The sequence below is a fragment of the Poecilia latipinna genome, unplaced genomic scaffold, assembly GCF_001443285.1.
Source record: "Poecilia latipinna isolate Pla-1442-1.1 unplaced genomic scaffold, P_latipinna-1.0 Scaffold149, whole genome shotgun sequence".
NCBI classification, from domain to species: domain Eukaryota; kingdom Metazoa; phylum Chordata; class Actinopteri; order Cyprinodontiformes; family Poeciliidae; genus Poecilia; species Poecilia latipinna.
This window is the reverse complement of record NW_015112765.1, coordinates 154,553-173,039: the sequence shown is the minus strand read 5'-3', so window position 1 is coordinate 173,039 and position 18,487 is coordinate 154,553. Positions and strand designations below refer to the sequence as shown.

The 18,487-nt window shown below is 41.6% G+C and overlaps 1 protein-coding gene across 4 annotated transcripts in view; it reads right to left on the bottom strand.

Annotated features, from left to right (window-relative positions):
* Positions 1–5,178: 5,178 nt before the first annotated feature.
* The window catches only part of LOC106945538 (active breakpoint cluster region-related protein), a 23,658-nt gene continuing 10,349 nt past the window's right edge, over positions 5,179–18,487 (bottom strand). For 3 of the 4 annotated variants that reach the window (XM_015029274.1, XM_015029273.1, XM_015029275.1), the window contains 18 exons: positions 17,980–18,087; positions 17,853–17,904; positions 17,716–17,768; positions 17,194–17,331; positions 16,940–17,061; positions 16,628–16,784; positions 16,407–16,526; positions 16,212–16,287; positions 13,817–13,912; positions 13,556–13,630; positions 12,244–12,341; positions 11,991–12,089; positions 8,446–8,609; positions 8,032–8,171; positions 7,662–7,796; positions 6,849–6,954; positions 6,513–6,654; positions 5,179–5,397 (listed from right to left, as the gene is read on the bottom strand). In XM_015029274.1, coding sequence (XP_014884760.1) covers positions 5,296–5,397; positions 6,513–6,654; positions 6,849–6,954; positions 7,662–7,796; positions 8,032–8,171; positions 8,446–8,609; positions 11,991–12,089; positions 12,244–12,341; positions 13,556–13,630; positions 13,817–13,912; positions 16,212–16,287; positions 16,407–16,526; positions 16,628–16,784; positions 16,940–17,061; positions 17,194–17,331; positions 17,716–17,768; positions 17,853–17,904; positions 17,980–18,087 — 1,983 coding nt within the window. In that variant the 3' untranslated portion in view covers positions 5,179–5,295. The remainder of the gene's footprint in view (positions 5,398–6,512; positions 6,655–6,848; positions 6,955–7,661; positions 7,797–8,031; positions 8,172–8,445; positions 8,610–11,990; positions 12,090–12,243; positions 12,342–13,555; positions 13,631–13,816; positions 13,913–16,211; positions 16,288–16,406; positions 16,527–16,627; positions 16,785–16,939; positions 17,062–17,193; positions 17,332–17,715; positions 17,769–17,852; positions 17,905–17,979; positions 18,088–18,487) is intronic. The other variant, XM_015029276.1, reaches the window with a different exon arrangement.

The window sequence follows — 18,487 nt, the reverse complement described above, 5'->3', positions numbered from 1 at the left end:
GTAATCTATGGAGTCACCAAGCAAACTTTCTGTAACGTCACAAAAACAAACTATATACACAATAAACACACACCTATTAGGGAAAACAAGTCCACTGAATGGCATCAGACATTTGTTTTTTGTCTGATTCCAAAATAAAACGAACGCACACACTAACACATTTCAAAAATCCTGATCAAATTAAACAATGCCTAAATTAATCTAAATCTGAATTTTAATAACTTTAACTTAAAAAAGAGGAAGATATGCAGTGAACAGATTACATAAAATGCATTTAAACCTTTTATATTTTTTATTATTGCATAAAAACAAACATGTCTAAATAAGATTTTTTTAAAAAATCTTTTAAGGGTTCAAATATATCACGTTCCTGAGTCATATTCATTGAATTAAAATATTATTGAAAAGTTCATTTATTTCAGTAACTGTTCACTGAGTGAGACATCTATGTTAGTTTCATATATTCAAATCTTTATTTCTGTTCATTTTTATGTTTTTCTGCTTGGAGGTGATAAAAACATTTAAGTTTATAATGTTACGAACAACTTTAATGCAGAAAAGTGAAATGTGGGCTAATTAATAAAAAAAAAATTAATAAAAAAAAAAGAATGCTGAATATCTCCTTAAAGGTTGATATTTTAAAAAGCTGCTTGTAATTTGACAAAGTCTCATCATACTCATATTCTAATTTATTGAATAATTCTCATTCAAAGTCACAGTGGGGAAAAAAAAGGATCGGAGTGGTGCATCCCAACCATTAGATCTTTGATGGATGTTTCCTGTCTAATTGCTCTCAATAAATTCAATTCAATTTAATTTAATTAAGATAAAAGTCGTATCTCATCATCCATGTATGTGGACGGTAGCAGTCAGTCTTGCTACGAATCTCAAGAGGCCTCTGACTGAAGACTGGCTGTATAGCAGTTATGCTATGCTAGTTATGCTAACTGCTCAATACCCAGATAATCAAAACAATTTTCCACAGTAACATGTCCTGGATGACACATTTGTGATTAGCATGTACTGCTAATCCACTTAATTTGCTTTTGTTGCTCCTTAGAGTTCAACCATTGCTGCTAAAACCTTTAAAAGAATAGAGAGGAGTGTCGTCATTTGTGATATAACAACATTATCTAACTGTTAACTAGCTGAATTGGACTCCTAAGAATTAAATTAAATGTGTTAATAATTCCCAAGAGAATTATTGTGCTGCGGTCGGCCTTGAAAAAAAAAAAAGAAAGAAAAGAAACGCTAATATTCTGCAGGGACAATTTTTAGATTTTACTACTTCTGCTTTTGGTTTCCTTCTGGTAACGTTTCAGTTTTGGTTCCCATTCAGTGTTTTCAGGACAGCTTTTAACAGCAGGCAGCTGCTGAAAGTGATGCTATATAGAGTGACTGCAAAACACTCGGCTGACATCCGGTGATGCTGGCAGCTGAACGGACCAAAACAGACCCGAATGAGGGGATTTCATTTGATCAGATGAGCCTCCAGAAGACGGATAAGACTCTCCTTCATCGGCTGCGGTTTCACGGCTCGAGGCTGAAAAGTGAAACTTTAGGCATAAACCAGAGTTAATTGTAGTAAATGACAGTTTTCCTAGTCAACATGTATTTTCTAAAAGCAACAAGTAAAGAGAGGCCGCTTAAGAAAATGATACCAAACGAACGGAACCCTGAGATGCACAGCGGCTGTGAGAGTTAAGTTTAGCCTGCAGCCCAGCTTGTGTGTGTCAAAGGGGTAAGAAAAGTGTGTGTGTGTGTGTGTGTATTTATGTGCGTCAGTACACATAGAATCGTGGTAAAGTATCTGTAATACCTTGTGGGGACCATTTTCCTGACACATACTACGTTGTGGGGACTGAAGCCTGGTCCCCACAAGGAGAAACGCTGTTTTTAGGGTCAAGGGTCAGATTTAGGACTAAGGTGTGAATTGAGTTTTGGTTTGGGTTAGGGATGTCATAGATAGGGTTAGGGTTGGGATAAGGTTTAGGCTGTAGAAATGAATGGAAGTCAATGGAAAGTCCCCACAAAGATAGCCATGCAAACATGTGTGCCTCTGCCTGTGTGTGTGTGTGTGTGTGTGTGTGTGTGTGTGTGTGTGTGTGTGTGTGTGTGTGTGTGTGTGTGTGTGTGTGTGAGAGAGAGAGAGAGTGAGTTTGAAGCACCTGCTGTGTTGCTGCAGGAAGCACCTGTCAGCGGTCGTCTCTTCAACGCCGGCTCTGTCGACATGAGGGTTTGATCCCAAAAACTTCCCGAACACACACTTACACAGACACTAACAGACAACTTAAGCTGGCGGCTCACTCTGCTGCAGGCAACCGCTCTGCTGCGGTTCTGTTCCTGCTAAACCAGCAACACGTTCTCTGTTGTTTGAAGCACCGGTGGTGTGGTGGTGCGGGGGGATGAGAAACAGCCGGCTGTTTGGATAGTGCGTTCATAAAAGGGCAATCTGTCTCTGGGACTGGTGGCAGCAGAGTGTGAGTGTGTGGTATTATGTTTACAGCCCGAACAGGGCGAGTTTTATGAGAGGTGAGCTCTGCTGCGTTGAACCCAGAGCCAAAGTTCAACTAGGCCTCTTACAGACTCGCATGCGTCCGTGTCGCTACTTTTCCCGTCGCTTTCTTTATTAAACCCGCAGCCGAACATTGTGCGGTTGATCCGGACAGCGATTCTTCACACGCCCCAGATGCCTGTCTCTTACACCCGAGAGCAGAGATGGTTTGTACGTTTCACAGCCAGAGTTTTCAGAACACACACACACACATGCACGCACACACACACACACACACACACACATACGTGGAGGCTTCTGTTAACCTGAGAGGCTGAGGGTCAATCCCTGTGATCTGCAGCCTGCATGCTTTCCATACACACACGCCGCCGACACGGCAACCTGACTCCCAGCCAGATTAGGGCTAATCAAGCGTAGCATGGCTGCAGGCAGCAACACAAAGACGCGCGCGGTAACAACATGGAGCATTACAGGCATAAGCACACCGGCATTCCTCTAACATGTCATAAAAGCTAGACTTAAACGACGAGAAATCTGGGATTTCTACACATTTTACGTTTTAAAATTCTCTCTGCTCAATTTTTCAGCTCCTTTTTGCACATTTTAGCAAATTAATACAATGTTGGGTTCTCAGCTAGTTGACTGGTAAAGGTTTTCTAGGTCTACTTTAAAATTTGACACTTAAATTGAACAGATATGGACTGAATTATCCAATACTAGATATATTCCACTGCAGACTTGATGCTTTGTTCCATACCCTAAACCATACGTAGTTTTAAAACAACACACTGAAAAAAATCTAAAACTCTGATTTAAGAAGCCAATGAAGGGAAAATAAATGGTCATTTTAATTTTTTAGAGCGTTTATCTGTGGGGATAGTTGGATTCGATATTGGATTCATAAGTTTTCTGTGACGCTCCTGTAAAAGATTAGATATAAAATATGAAAACAGTTTTTCTTTTCTTTAAATCTTCCCTATAGATTTTTTTCTGCATCTGTAGAGAAGTAAAAAGTTGGTTCGTTCTTTCTGAGAGTTAAAAGTAGTTAGAAAACTTATCAGCACACATAGTGACTAAAAAACATCCCAAGTAAATGGGCCTGCTATTTATTTTTCCCTCAACTGATCACATGAAAAAAAAAACATGTGTGATCAGGATTTCCTGACAAGTCAGTTAAAGCTTAGACAGAAATATATTATCATAAAGCTTTTTATTTATTAACTTTTTTTTATTTGTTGAGCCAGACTGCCAAAACTGACCAACATCAAACAGTTTTCCTGTGAGTTTACGGTTGTGTTGGAGCGTCAGAAACATGGCCGCCGTAACTTGGCCTCCTGGATGAAAACTGTTCCCGCTGCCCCCAGGTGTCAGCCCGTCCCGTCTGGGCTGCTCCGGGCCTTTCTTAACTCCGTCCTCTTTGTAGTTTGCAACGGGAACCTGGTTTTGTCTTTGTAGTTGTCGAATGGTGGAACCCGACTCTGGTCGCCGCCGTGTTCGAGGGAGACATGTGATTTATGCCGCCAGGGCCGACGGGGTGATCCCGCCATCAGTCTCTTCCCTCTGTTACAGCGTCTGCACACACACACACACACACTCTCTCTCTCTCTCTCTCCGGTCTATTAGTACCCTGAGAGTCAAACTCAAGAGTCCAGGATTAGCCATCAAAAGGCTGATCGAAGACGGGAGGGAGGGGAGAATTCGGCTAAGAGGAAACACTAACCGGGCCTTTGCAGGTGGTGCGACGGGAAAGAAACTCGCATCTGTGGCAGGGGCGGGTCAAATGCAGGCCGTGTGTGTGTGTGTGTACGTACGTGTGCTCCTGACTTTTACAGGGCATACACTGCGTGGTGAACTCCGTCTAGTTGGATTTGAACCACGACCGATTGTATTTCAGGCTCGGAGACGGGACCGGTGACCTTTTGACAACATGTGCTCCCCTGATTTTTTTTTTTTCCCTCAACTGCATTTTAACTTGATGTTCCTCCGTTTACCACCCAGGTCACCCGGACAGGCCTGCACATTTACAGTTAAAGCATCCCTCTCTCGTCCCCCTTTGCTTTCCTGGACACCTTTTTTTGTGAATGATTAAAACAGTTAAATATTAAAATATCTTTTATAAACTGATGCAAGACTGATACATATTGATAAATGATAGTGACAGATTAAAACCTTTTTGGTTCGAATGGGCTTATGTGATAAAGAAGCGCAATAAATGGGCTCTTTATTTGGCTTAAAGTCATTACATCTCCTCGAATGGCTGCTTGTTGCATCATGTCGTGTTGCTCTTATGTGTTTCAGGTTTAAACGCTGCAGTTTTTTTTCAAATATTTTAGACATGCTCCCCAAAAAACAGGTGAATTTTCCATGCATGACTTGAAGTTACTTTTCTCAGAAAAAAATCCACAAACACTTGGGTCTTCAAATATGAAACTACTGAACAGAGGGGGGGGGGGCCTGTAATGTTTCTAAAGCACATAGAAATATTTTAGCACAGTGGATATGGAGGTTACTTCTGTTGCCCCACAGCAAGATGGCACTGTGTTCAAATCCCATCTTTCTGTTTCGAGTCCGAATCTTCAGTTTTCGAAAAGCAAAGTGAAACTGCCACACGGAGTAAAAACGCAAAACCTCTAAATGTTGCGAAATGACAAAAACCCAAGTTTCGTGTTCTGTTAAACAATAAATTAAGTTTATTATCTTACAGCTGAGCTTAAACACCCCTCTCCCCCCCCCCTTCTTGTTACGTTGACCTCCTGCCGGCCTCCAGGCGGACGGTGGGCTCACATGTGGGTGGTCTCCTCTTCGGTGTCTGAGCCGTACGGCAGAGAGGTCTGGGCTTCAGGGAGGTTGTTGCTCTGCAGGAAGGAGAAAACCACCTGGACCTGAGTGCAAACACACAGAAGGAGCAGAAGTTATGGAAGTGTTGCTGCGACAATTGGTTTCATTTTTGTTGTCCTATTTCAATTAGAAGAAAACACAAAAGCATATAAAAAAAAAAAAAAACAGCTGGAACTGAGACTCCACTTTTCCTGGTGAAGCTAGAGTTAGCAGCCGTCATGCTAATGTTGGCAGACATCTTTTCCAGGCTTCATCAGGGCCTTTCGCTGCAGAGTAAATGCATCCTGTCGTATTTTTATTCTAATTCATTTTATGTCATTTTTGCTGTGACCGTCGTCGTCAGCCGTTGCTCCTTTTACTCCCCACATTGTTGTTTCGTTTCTACATTTGCTACGCGCTGCTGCACCAGATGTGGTTCAGGCAGCAAGACGGACAATTACGCAACAAAAGAAATAAATATATTTCCTGCAATCTTCTCCGACACGGTAATGGAACAATATTGTTTTTCTAATTTGTCTGGACTGCACGGTGAGACATCATCGTCGCTTTGCTTTCACTTTTGTTTTTCACTTTGTATGTCAGGATCTCCTGTCTCTATTTTCTGTGCATCTCACGACCTGTAAATTACAGATAGTGACAATTAGCAGTTTATAAAATTGCATTTGCATAATATGCATCACTATTTTGTGACCTGACATGTTTCCAAACAGCAGAATTTTGCCCTGGTCTTGTTCCCCATCGGGGTCTTATACCAAACGATTAAGATAATGATCTGCCTCAGACTGCTTATAACCTTTTATCAGAAACTACTTTCAAAAGTTTTGAACTACAACTTTAATGTTTTTGAATTCTTCTAAAGCAATACTTGAATAAGCGCTGCGCATAGAATGTGTTGTGAAAAACGTTCCTGTCTGCACATCGATTTAGTCACTTTTATAAATATATAGATGTGGCTAGAAAGACATTTTTTGTCAGAAGAAAAAGAAAAAAAAAACATCACACCGTTTTTCACACCAACCATCGTGTTATTTATGTGCACTGGACGCCGCCTCATTAAAATGTAAACCAAAAGTTAATGAAATATTTCTTTTCGTTGCTTGATTAAAACTTTTCGGCGTCGTCATTCTTCTCCAGACTAAACGTTTTATTTTGTTCTGACCTGTATCACCACCTCCTGCGAGATGTCCACTGTGACTCCATTGTGCTCCAATCCTGCCGCCGGGGGGCGTAAGAGGCTGGGACCAAAAACTGTAGCCAGGTTCATCAGAGTCATTTTGTTAACATCTTGTCTCTTAGCAACTCTGAAAAAAAAGTAAACCAAATATAAAATGACTTCTTTATTTGCAGGTTCTTGTTGCAGTCTGACCTCAGTGTGAGGATCCTGTTACCATGTGATTTTATAACATAGCGACTCCGAAAACAAACATTCGGTGGATTTAGAATATGATTTAAATTGCAGTTTTGCGTTTTCGCGACGAGCAGCAGGTTCGCCGACCTTTGCAGATGATGCATGAGGTAGAGGAAAGTGTTGCGGTTGACGTCAGGACTGGACTGCAGCAGAGACAGCATGGAGACGAGCCGCGAGTTCATGTCCTGGATGTCTGCAGCGCAGAGTTACAAGATGATGCTACAGTAATGGCTGGTATGGATTCATGCAGAGGTATATCAACAGGAATCACAATCACAAATAACATTTTATTGTTTTTTTTTTTTTTAAGTTTTAGATCAACACAAAGCTGTGCAAAGTTCAGAGATGGAAACAAAATGACTCATTTTTATAGGTTTTTAAAGATTAAATCCAAAAAGTCAGACCCCTGCTCTCTGTAGCCCCGAAATAAAAACAAATCAAGCTTTTGCCTTCATCTTCTTTTTTTTTCTTTGCCTCTTCTCAAAGCAGGAACGACTTGGGAACATATTGTAATAAAGGAGAAATGTATTTTTCTGCATAAGATCCAGACATAGAAACAGGAAAAATACTTTCCTAAACGTTAGTATATTTGAAGTTGGAGCAATAACTAAAAAGTTTTAAACAACTGGAGCTGTGACAAACAAGCCTGGAGGAGGAGTGACATTTTCCAGGCTAGTCTGCAACTCACAGATTAGCTTGAAACAGCATAGGTACCTCATTCTCAATAAAAGCCATTTATTTTAAGGCTTTTCTGCACATCCTCTCCAGGGGTGATGTATAAAAACAAAAGGAACTGGGAGTTGACTATATTTTTTTTAAAAACAAACTGCAAATTCATAACTTTAAAATCCTCCAGGTCCGTTTCTGAAACTTGGTGTGTTTAGGATGTGTTGGTCTTACCCAGAGTTTTTGCCAGACTCTGGAACAGATCCGAGGGCACGAGAGGCTCCGGCAGCTCTCTGAAGTAAAGTTTGAGGACGCCAGACACCGTGTTCACTTCAGCACTTCTCAGTCTGGTCACTGCTTCCCTTAGATCTGAGCAGATAGACAACGGTAATGATTATTATCGTCACCATTACCCTATTGACTTTGAGTGTGCACTTCCTTCATTCTCGGAGCACGAACACGCACGTAACGAACACGGTGAGTGTTTGCAAGCAAGTTTATGACCCCGATGTTCTCGCAGTGATGACGTGAAACTTGTGCTTGGGTCAATTTGAAGTCTACCCGCGTGAAGCGTGTTGCGTTTTCGCCTGCTGCGTTTTCTTACTGGTGTTGAACACGGCCTTGAGCGAGCAGATGTCGGTGGCGGTGCCTGAAATCCTGTAGATTCCCACCTCGTCCATGCCTCTCCGCTCCACCTCCTCCACGCAGCATCTCACCACATGAGGAACCAGCACTCCTTCCTGTCTGAGGACAGAAATATAAAAGTTAGAGGGGAGGGGGGGGGATTATAGCGTCTATAAGCAAGTCCAAGCTGACTCAGGAGTTGTTTCAGTTCTTTGCTCATCTGTTCTTGCTCGGGCCACACTTCTGCTTCGCCCACTTCACCACAGAGACCAACCACTTCTGTTCTGTCACACCAACGAGCGCACAATGGAAACGGAACCGTGCGAGGAACTGCCGCTTTCGGCTTTCAGGGAGCTCTTCTGTCACCGCCGAGACATCAGAGACAGGCACTTACTGGGCCACCTTTTCGATGGGGACACAGAAGACGGGTGGCTGTTGAATCGGCGTGCCTGGTGCTTCCAGTGGGTGCGGACAGTACTTCAGGGAGAGAGTCACCTCCAGCTGGCCCACCTGGAGGGTCTGCCTCCTCCACCGACAACTCAGGCTTGTAGAGTCCAACTTGGAAAGAAGAGATACAAAAAAAATAAGATTTAACTTAAGAATTGTCTTATTCTAAAGAACCTGCTCTGGCACACTGAAACAATATATATATTGTTTTCTACACCTCTTCAAACTTTTAGCTGAGGCGTACTCTCATGCAAATAAAAAGCATCCAACTTTTAATTTGAATGCATTTATTTAGTGAGGAAAATGAATCCTACGTTAAAACAAATATTCTTTACTTTTTGTTTTGTTTTGCACAATCAGTAAAGCTCCTCATAAAATGGAGCTGAAATATTTTTTGCATTTACTTTTTATAAAGTTAAACAGCCTGTTAATTAAATGAGTAACCCTTCGCTTTCTATTTCGCTATGATGTAAATGTGACGTGGCACCTGTCCATTTCTTTTGCCCATGTTTCAAAATGAGAAACATGAGAAAACATGCTATTCAAGTTGGGCGAATGAATATCAAGAAAAGGCTACAACGGGAAAAAAAACCTGCAATTTGGCTAAAATTGTCCATATATAAAGTTTAAGCAACTACTAAATGGCTTAAAATAACTACAAGTGTGACCAACAAGGCTGGAGAAAGATCTACGTTTATGAGGAGGATGTTCAGTGTTTAAGAACTCTAGTTCCTTGTTAGATTTCAGACAGAGGAGGAGTCAATATAAAATAAAATAATCAAGATTTGTCCAAGAGTTTCACAGAAAACTTCAGAAAGACCTGACCATAACAAATTGTCTCTCAGCTGTAACAGCCTCTATCCGCACTCACTGCACAAGACTCCACTCCTGAAGGAAAAGTTTGATAAAGTTGGCTGCAAAAGATTTGGACAAACCAGTGGAGTACTGGGAGAAGATAGTCTGGTCAGATAAAAGCAAAGCATCATGGTCATGAGATGACTGAAGGAAGAATTAACGAAGGGTCAAATCTACTCAAAGTGCAGAGAAAGGACGCCCCTATCCTACGGGATTTATGGGAAATTTATGGAAGAATGGGTCAAAATCACATCTAAGCAGCTTTATAAATAATTTCTCTATACTGGAGGTGATTTTAAGTGAACATAAAATCGTTTATCAGGTACACAGTACATTTCTGTAAGTACGTTAAATGCCAATTCACTGTCATTTTACATGTAAATTCATTTATGGTCAACTTTGCTTAGATGTTTTTTTTTTGAATGTGTGAATTATTTTGGTTACTGCCGACATCATGGTGATTTTTTTTTTATATCAGCGGCAACTCCTTTGAAATATAACTCTATCAATGTGGCATAAAACTTAAAAAACTAAAAAGAATAAATCATTTGCAGCCATTTAACATTTACTGTGGGTGCAAACATGCCTGATAATAGTATGCATCACATTCACACTGTATAACAGAATATGCAAACAGTAAAAACACACAAACGCTGCTTTTGAAAGTCAAGGTTAGGTGTTTCCTTTAGCAGAATAAAAGTTTAACAGCTTCTCTTATGTGTATTATAAGCTACCTGTAGTTGTGCAAATGACTCATTTGCATGTATGAAAGCAAGAAAAAAGAGGAATGGCTTCATGAAGAGGTGAGGCTTCCTCACTTTCTGACACCTCTTCATGTCACAAGTTGTAAACACTTCTAGCTGCTAGCGCCGTTTGGTTCTTATTGAACCGAGCTTTCTGCTTTCACCACGTAACAGACTGCTTGTTCTGCAACATTAAGGTGTTATTGAGTGAAATAAAAATAAAAAAATGATTTCATTGATATATTTCATTACATAGCAAGGTTTAAACTTCAGGATAAGTTCTTAGGAATTAGAAGGTTAAATTACAAGGAGCTCTTCCAAGCCTACAAGACGAATTCAATCCTAAATTAAACAATCTTGTTGAGTATTCAATTATTTAAGCCTTAGTTGTTAAAAGAGCCAATAAAGTGCAGGTTTTTTATGTTAAAAGACATTTTTTGGGATTGAAACTACTTATTTGAAAAGTTACAAAGCCTTGCAAAACTATCCATCGTTTCCACGTGTCGTCATATTAGAACCACAAACTATTTCATATTCGATCAACAAACTAGTTCAAAGCCATGAAGTGGAGGCATCTTTTTTTTTTTCACAGATAGAAATCTGAAAGGTGTGACCCGCCACCATGAGGTTGGTGCATTCTGGGTGAGGTGCACCACCCACAAAGCTTTCTGCATGTAGGTTTAAAAGTTTAAAGTTGCTTTTGTCAAACCAGAGCACCTTTCACACGTTTACTGCTTTACCTTAGGATGCCATAAAGTTCTGCAGAAACCTGCTAACGATCAATTTATTGCACGAGCTGGAGCAGAGACGCGTCTGATCTATGGAAGACAGTTGGCCAAGAGGACCAGGGGGACGGACAACTATCCTGCATGTCCCCCCACATCAAGCTGCATCTGCCAGGAGAGACTACATCAAACTTCTCCAGAACTTCCTCCTTGGCCACATGAACTGCACACATTTGAACTCTATTTACTAATTGATCTTGTTGAATGCACTGGACTTTATTGCGAGTTTTCAGGGAAAAAATTTGACTAAGGATAAATGCATGTCACCCGGGGCGCCTGCAGAAAATTAACAGAGGATACGCACAATGTTATCACTGCTCTTGACCCACATGAGCACAACCACATCTCTAGCGCTCATGTGTATGTGTCCCACAAACCCAGCAAAAACTTAAACCACACAAACATAAGCCACATGAGCATAGCCAACAAAAATAGCAGATCTAATTTCTTTTATAAATTATACTAAATAATAAAGACAAGAAAGCAAAGCCTTAATTTCTACTCTATTGGCAATGTTTAGACTAGATTTAACTGTTTAACCCTCCTGCAGTTTCAACACAAAGTTCAGCAGATGTCACGGTCGGCCAACCAGGTAACCCGTCAGCTCCTCAGTTCACGAGAAAAAAAAAGAAAAGAAAAAAAAGCTATTAAACCGGCGAACCCCGCCAGAACCATGTGCACAGTAAAAAGCTCAGGCGGGGTTCACTCGACCCCTCTCAGAACTGCTGAAGGGTTCAAACTCCACTTACTCGTTCTTAGCTCGCTTCACTGCATGTTCTCATTTAGCTTACAGGAAAAAGCGCTAAGCCGCCAAATAAACAGAAGTAAACCAATAACTTTTAGGCTTTGACTCACACAGATGTGCACTTCATACAAGATGTTTTGACACAAAGGACCTTATTTCCTTTATAGTAAAGTGAGATAGATAATAAAATACCAATAACTACTTTTTTTTTTCTTACAGTGCGTACAGCTGCAGGCGCTACTGCATGTCACAATTTTTAAATCTGCTATTAAACATTCTGAAGACTATGCATAGTTCCACTTCACAGTTTTGCACCTCAAACCCTGATGCCCTGGAGCGATTCTGTGGGTTTGTTCTTTTGTACCTGCACAGTAGTTTTTCCCAGAACCGCCTCCTCCCCATCTGACTGGCTCACGCAGAGCACCATCATCTTCTGTGCACCGTCCACCTGGAAGGACAGCTCCTGCTCGAGACCAAACAGAGGCTGTTAGCGCTGGCACCAATTAGCGACTCGCTTCCTCACTATGTCAGTCTTCAGCTCTGACCATCTGCTGGATTTACTGTACTCGTAAAGTTTAAAGCTCTGCTGGTTCTCAGGTCCAGGCCTGCATACACACCTGGTCCCAGAGAGGGTTGAGGCTGCGGACGGACGAATGCGTCTGGGCTCGTTTATCGTAAAACTCATAGCCATCCACCTCCACGCACACATAAACACCTGGAACAGAAGCAGAGCCGTCTTCATCGCTCACAGTCCGAACTACTGACTCGGTTATAAATTTATCCTAAAATCTCTCTATACATCCTGGGTGTTCAAAGTGAAGCTGGGGGGCCATTTGCAGCACTTGGAATGGTACAAACACGGCCCGACAGAACAAGCAATTGAGGCAGATGGAAACCTACAATTTTAATCGTATAATGGAAAAAAATGCCACAACGACTTTGTCTTTTAGTGGACGTGTTTTTGCTTTCATTTTAATTATATAAAACGTTGAAGTTTAAATGTCAATCAACTTTCAGACTAAAACAGACTTGATGGCCCCCAATCATGAATATTGACAAAAAAATAAATAACAGAGGACAGTTCATTCAAAAACACTTTGAAAATTAGACGTCTTTTAAAAAAACAAAAATGATACCCTTTTTATTTTTCTGATCTGCAACGATTCACAGATTATTTATCGCGAGAAATTAGAGAACATTTCTTACAATATTACATGCTTTGTTAATTGGTGAGCAGATAAAAAAGAAAACTGAATTTCTCTTTTTTTCTTTAGGTACTTTTGACCAATTAGGCAAAATGTTTGGACACCGCCCAAACATACACCCACTATTGCCATGTTATATGGACTTCAGGTCTATGATTATTTGATCAGGCAATTCGCGTTCAGAGGGAAATAGTTGCACATTAAATAACTTCGGTGAATTTATTGTGTAATACAGGGTCAGAATGAGAAAACTAATTGTTCGCACAGCACAGCTGATCCCAAACAGACTAATCATTAGGCTTTCAGAGCCTCAAACCACCAAATTTCTTTGCACTGTGCTTAAAAGTTCAGCTTAAAAGTTTGAAACCAGCGAAATCAGATTTGGTTGAGTTTTACCAATTTGAAAGAGAAGAGTAATAAAATATGCAGCTTTAACCACGCTAGAGTGATCTTAATGGAAACAACATGGTCTCTTTGCTTATATGTCCGTGAAGTGAACATATCAAACACAAGTGGGGGTGTTGGCATATACTTGAGCCAATTTGCATACATTACTACTAATAAAATCCACACTAAATTGACATTTGTGTGAGCGGTGCCCGTTTTTGAAATTGGTTCTTGTGTAAATGATTTGACCTCAGAAAGAGAGCAGATCGACCGGTGAGAGGTGCAAACCTGAATACATTCATTCCTCATACAGCCATTTAAATGCCAAGATACATACAAGCTGGTTCCTGCAGGCCAGAAGCTGAATGGATCGCCACACTGACAGTCCCACACAGCAACTTCCCATCTTCTGCTGGCGAGATACAGAGACAACGGATTGAACCAGTCATTGAACGCAACACCCGTCCAAGACAGGCTTCTGAAACGTCGCCGTGCAGGACGAGGAGGTGACAGCAGTGAGGATATCTGGGTTTAGACACAGGATGTGATTCTGTGGCGGAGGGAAAAATAGGCTTGTGGCGAGAGAAGGTGTTTGTACCGGCGACAGAGCTGTGTAGATGTGGCTGCTGCGTCATTCTCAGTTTCACGCAGGCGCTGGTGAGCGTGAGCAGGTCTGGAGGGATGGTTTCGATGTCTGACAAACGACACAAAAGGTCCAGTCAGCTCACAGAACTGACTATAATAGAAAGACGGTTAAACTCTAGAGATGTATCAGAAAAAGAAAAGAAAGTTTCATAATCTGCTCATTTTAAGCTTTTCCTCTGTGATTTAACTGGGACTTCATTATCTGTGCCTTAAAATGACACTTTCAGTTGAAGTGGGAACAAAATAAGAATTCCCAAAGAAGCTACTTGTAGTAGAAATGTAATTAAGGTAAAGTAAAAAGAAAAAGCATAATTTATTTCTTACTGTGTGTATGTTTTTGACACAAACACAGTTGGATAATTTGGTTTCTCGCGTGTATTTTAGGCTTTTTATTTTAACAGGTGTTAAATTAAGTTTATCACTGGCACAAGATAAGAACATTTGAAAGCATTACGTCTGACAGGTTGCTGTAACACCTAATATGGTTGTGAGACTTTAACCCCGATTCCCTGAGATCACACTGACTGCACACAACGACAAATAAGGTACTGACTCTCCGTGGTCGCTCCACATAACCTCATTTCTAATGAATAAACAAATTATGGTTTTTATAGGAAAGCGGCCGAAGCCACAGCATGGCACAGAAAAGCTTGGAAACACAGAACCTAATTGTTGAAACGTAATCCTAGGAAACCAAAACTCTGCACTGCTGAATAGCAATGTGGAAGGTTTTTTATTACCTTTTAATTATATTGGTTACACTTTAAAACACAATCTGCCTTAAAATCTGACGCTGCACGACAAGAGAATGTTTGCATGTGGTGCCTTACGACAGCCTTTAAAGCTCCCAAACGTTTTCACATTGTGTTCTGTCAAAAACCACAAACTTCAATAGACTTCATTTGGAAAGGGAAACATAGTTTTCTTTTTTTTTTACAAGTAAAATTTTAAAAGTGGGACATGCTTTTATAATTAACCACCCTTCATGGAGTATGTCTTTGGTTTTGAAGAAGTGACATAAATTTTCTCCCATTTCACCCAAAAAATAAAGCTCAGGCTGAGTTAAAGATGTAGAAACTTTACGTTTCTGTTCTGGTTAAGGACATGGGAGTCGGTCGATTTCACTCTGAACTTTTATCATCAAGCAAGTGTCCTTTGACGTAAATCGAGATAAACGCAGTGCTTTAGCTCCATAGTTACTTCCTGCCCTAGATACCTCACTGATACGTAGCATGACCTATAGTTTGACAAAGCTACGTAAGTGGAGGGTGTGATAAATAGAAACTTCACTGAAGTACTTCTTTATCAATATTCATAATCTGGGCTCTGATCAGAACAGTATGCACTGAGGGAGCCGTCTTCTCTCTGTGTGGTCAGAGGAAGGACAGCAGGTCAGCGATCCGTCCAGCCTGACCCAGATGGTTTTATTTATCTAAATTATGTTTCATTTACACGTTACTGTCCTCTTTAAATTGGCACTGAGTGATCATTTTTCTACCTTAAGAGCATCTCTGAATATACATATATATGTGTCATATACACACACATATATATATATATATATGATATGACACATGATCAATATCAACAAAATACGTCTGATTAAATGGAATGTTCAATAACTTCACTGAACTCTGATCCAGAACCGCACAGCATTCTGGGGGATGTAGGCAGAGGAAGGGCTTTACGCTCACTAACCAGCTAAGCAAGGCTGGTGGCACCAACTAACTCACTCTCTCTTTGGTTACCTAGCAACAACTCACTCTCCCTCTGGTTACCTAGCAACCATCTGTTGAGCAAGTTTCACATTTTACCTCTGCGCCTCATGTTTTATTAAAAACGAAAAACAACGACGTGAATTGAAAGGAGACAACGACTTGAGAGGAAATTGTGAATAAAACACAAAATGTAAAGTCACCAGTTTGGCAGCATTTCAGATATTTAAAACAACAACGACAAAAAAACTAATTAATAATTATCTATTTTGACTAATATCAAACTCTTATATCGTGATGCGTTTTTCAGCCATGAAACATGAATCTGCTCTGATCTAAACGTCGCAGGAAGCCGAGCATCCTCTCCAGTCTCAAGTCTTTTGCAAGATTTCTTCTGGGTTTTTTTTTTCCTGTCTATTTTGACAATTTCTCACAATTTTCCTTCCTCATCACAGGTGTGCACAACTTTAAACACTAAATAGCGACACTGAAGTTCGCGGTTGAAACGTGGAAAACGTGCCAACAGCTTACAGAGGACGATCATACAGGCTCGGGATTCTCTAGATTTTTCCTGTATCCACTCAAATGTCAGCGACTGTAATCGTGTTGAATGTAAGCTGGATGTGAACTCACTTCCTGTGGTGAGTTTATGGATGGCATCTCTCCACTCTTCCAGTTCATACAGAGAGGAGAAGAACAAAGTGTGACTCTGTGGTGACAGAAACACAGATCCTTTCATAGATCTTGTTCGTTATGATTTAGGACTGTAAATGTAGCAAAAACATAACCAAATGTGTGTGTGTGTGAGTTTGTGTGTGTGTTTTGTACCTTGTCACTGGGGCTGTGCAGGTCCAGTCTGTAAACTGGGGAGTGTGTGAGAAGCAGCAGCTCCATTTGTTCCAGTTTCTTCCTGTTGCGAGCCGTCCAAGTCAAGCCTCTGGCGCCCTTCTTCATACAGAGAAATGTTGATGTTGAACTACTCGCTTTGGTGAAAACAGACCTTTTTAAAAATAAAAGTAATAATAAAAAAGGGTTTTCACGACACGCACCGGATTTTGCTGCAGCTGCTGCCGCAGGAGGAACATCTTGGTCCTCAACGTGAGCAGGCGAACGGTGGTATCGGGAGGCTGCTCGTGATCTGCCACCCAGCGGGTCCTGAGCCCGGCCAGCGGCAGGTACCAGCTGAACCTGTACTGGTCCTGCTTCCTGGAACCAACACAAGCACTGGATTTCAGGGGCTTCACAGTCGTCACGTCGCTGTGGCGACCGCAGCCGCTTAAAATTTGGGATGAAGAGACCCGGGCGGCGCGCGTCGACCGCGTTTCCCACAAAGCGGCTACGCGTTCAGGTGCGGCGCTCACCCTCTGCCTGCGTGTTTGAATCTGGTGCACAGCAGGAGGTCGGTGTACAGGAAGAAGTGGCGCAGGCTGCGGACGCCTTCGCTCGCATCCACCACGAAGCCGTCGCGCATCAGCTGTCGCCTCTGGCGGGGAAAAGAGAACGGGCTCAACTCTGAGGAGGGTTTTCGCTCTGACAAGTCTCGCCTGTCTGCGGCGACCGTGTCCGATCCGCTCCGAGCTCAGCTCTGCGGGAGCTAAGATCCTGCGGGACTCACCATGCCGTGAGTGAGCGTCACCTCCCGTTTGCTCTGTGAACTCTCGTTGACACCAGACAGGAAGCTTTGAGACAGTCTGAGAGCTTCTTGTAAGGCTGCGTAATCTTTGTGCTCCACCGGCGTCGTCTTCAGGAGATCCTGCCAAACCGCAGACAGACGTTCTTCAGTCAGAATCAAAGCCGAGCTGAGCAGAGTTTTTGTTTCACATCGAAACCGGGGGGTCCCTACGTCTGGTTAGGTTCGCAGTTTGATCATTCTCTAACTATTTGCAAAATGTATTTTTTTATTTCTGTCCTCTAATTCCTTCCTTTCTTCCTCTATTGTGTCCTACATTGGTTCCCAATTTATCTTTCCTTTTTTTATGTCCTTCCTAACTTGTGTCTTCCATCTTTTCCCATTTTCTTCCTTCCTTCTTTTTCCCAGAATTTGCCGTATAATTTAGATTCTAAGACCAACACAAAGCAAATGAAACGTGTAGAAACACTGACGGAGGGCTCATGTACCACTCCGAGGTTTTCTCACCCGCAGCACTAGTGTGGTCTTAGTTACTCGATCCAAAGGCTTGTAGAGCAGAGCTGCAAAGAGAGAGAGAGAAAACATCAACTAGACACAGCCAGGCTTGGATGTGTCCAGTAAGAATAAAGATCTACTCCTCTTACCTTCTAGAGTGCATGCCGTCCGAGCTTTGTTGGCACCGTTAATGTACAAGGTCTGGAAGAGGCAACAGGTAAAGCGACACACACACACAAACACACACTTAAAAGTTCACCTCAGGACCTTCTGTACCTCAGCAAGAGTCCGAAAGAGAGGATTCGCTTGTGTGCACTTCCTGACCACTTCCACCGCTTTCTCGTAGTTTTCGATGAATCCTCCATACAGCCCGAGATGGTTTACCTGGGAGAGAAAAACAAAACAAAACAAAAAAACACGAGGTGGTTGGAAGTGGTCCGTGAACTTCCTCTGGTGCGAAATGAACCCTGGTTTGCTGTTGTTTTGTCTGTTGTTGATCCAGCATTTGTTGGGCTTTGCAAACGTGTTCTTACTTTCACAATTTTGCCCCATCAAAGCACGAACTTCAGCTGGTTTTATTGGGATTTCATGCAACTGATGCAAATGAGGGAACAGTTTTAAACACTAAACACGCCATCTTCATGATGACACATATTGGCAGCATCAGGCTAAATGTACAAAACCCCTGGAAGAAAACCTGTTGGAACCTAAAAAAAAAAAAAAAAAAAAAAAAACTTCCTCCACAAAAAAAAAACCCAGGCCTTCCCGGGGGCATTTTAGATAA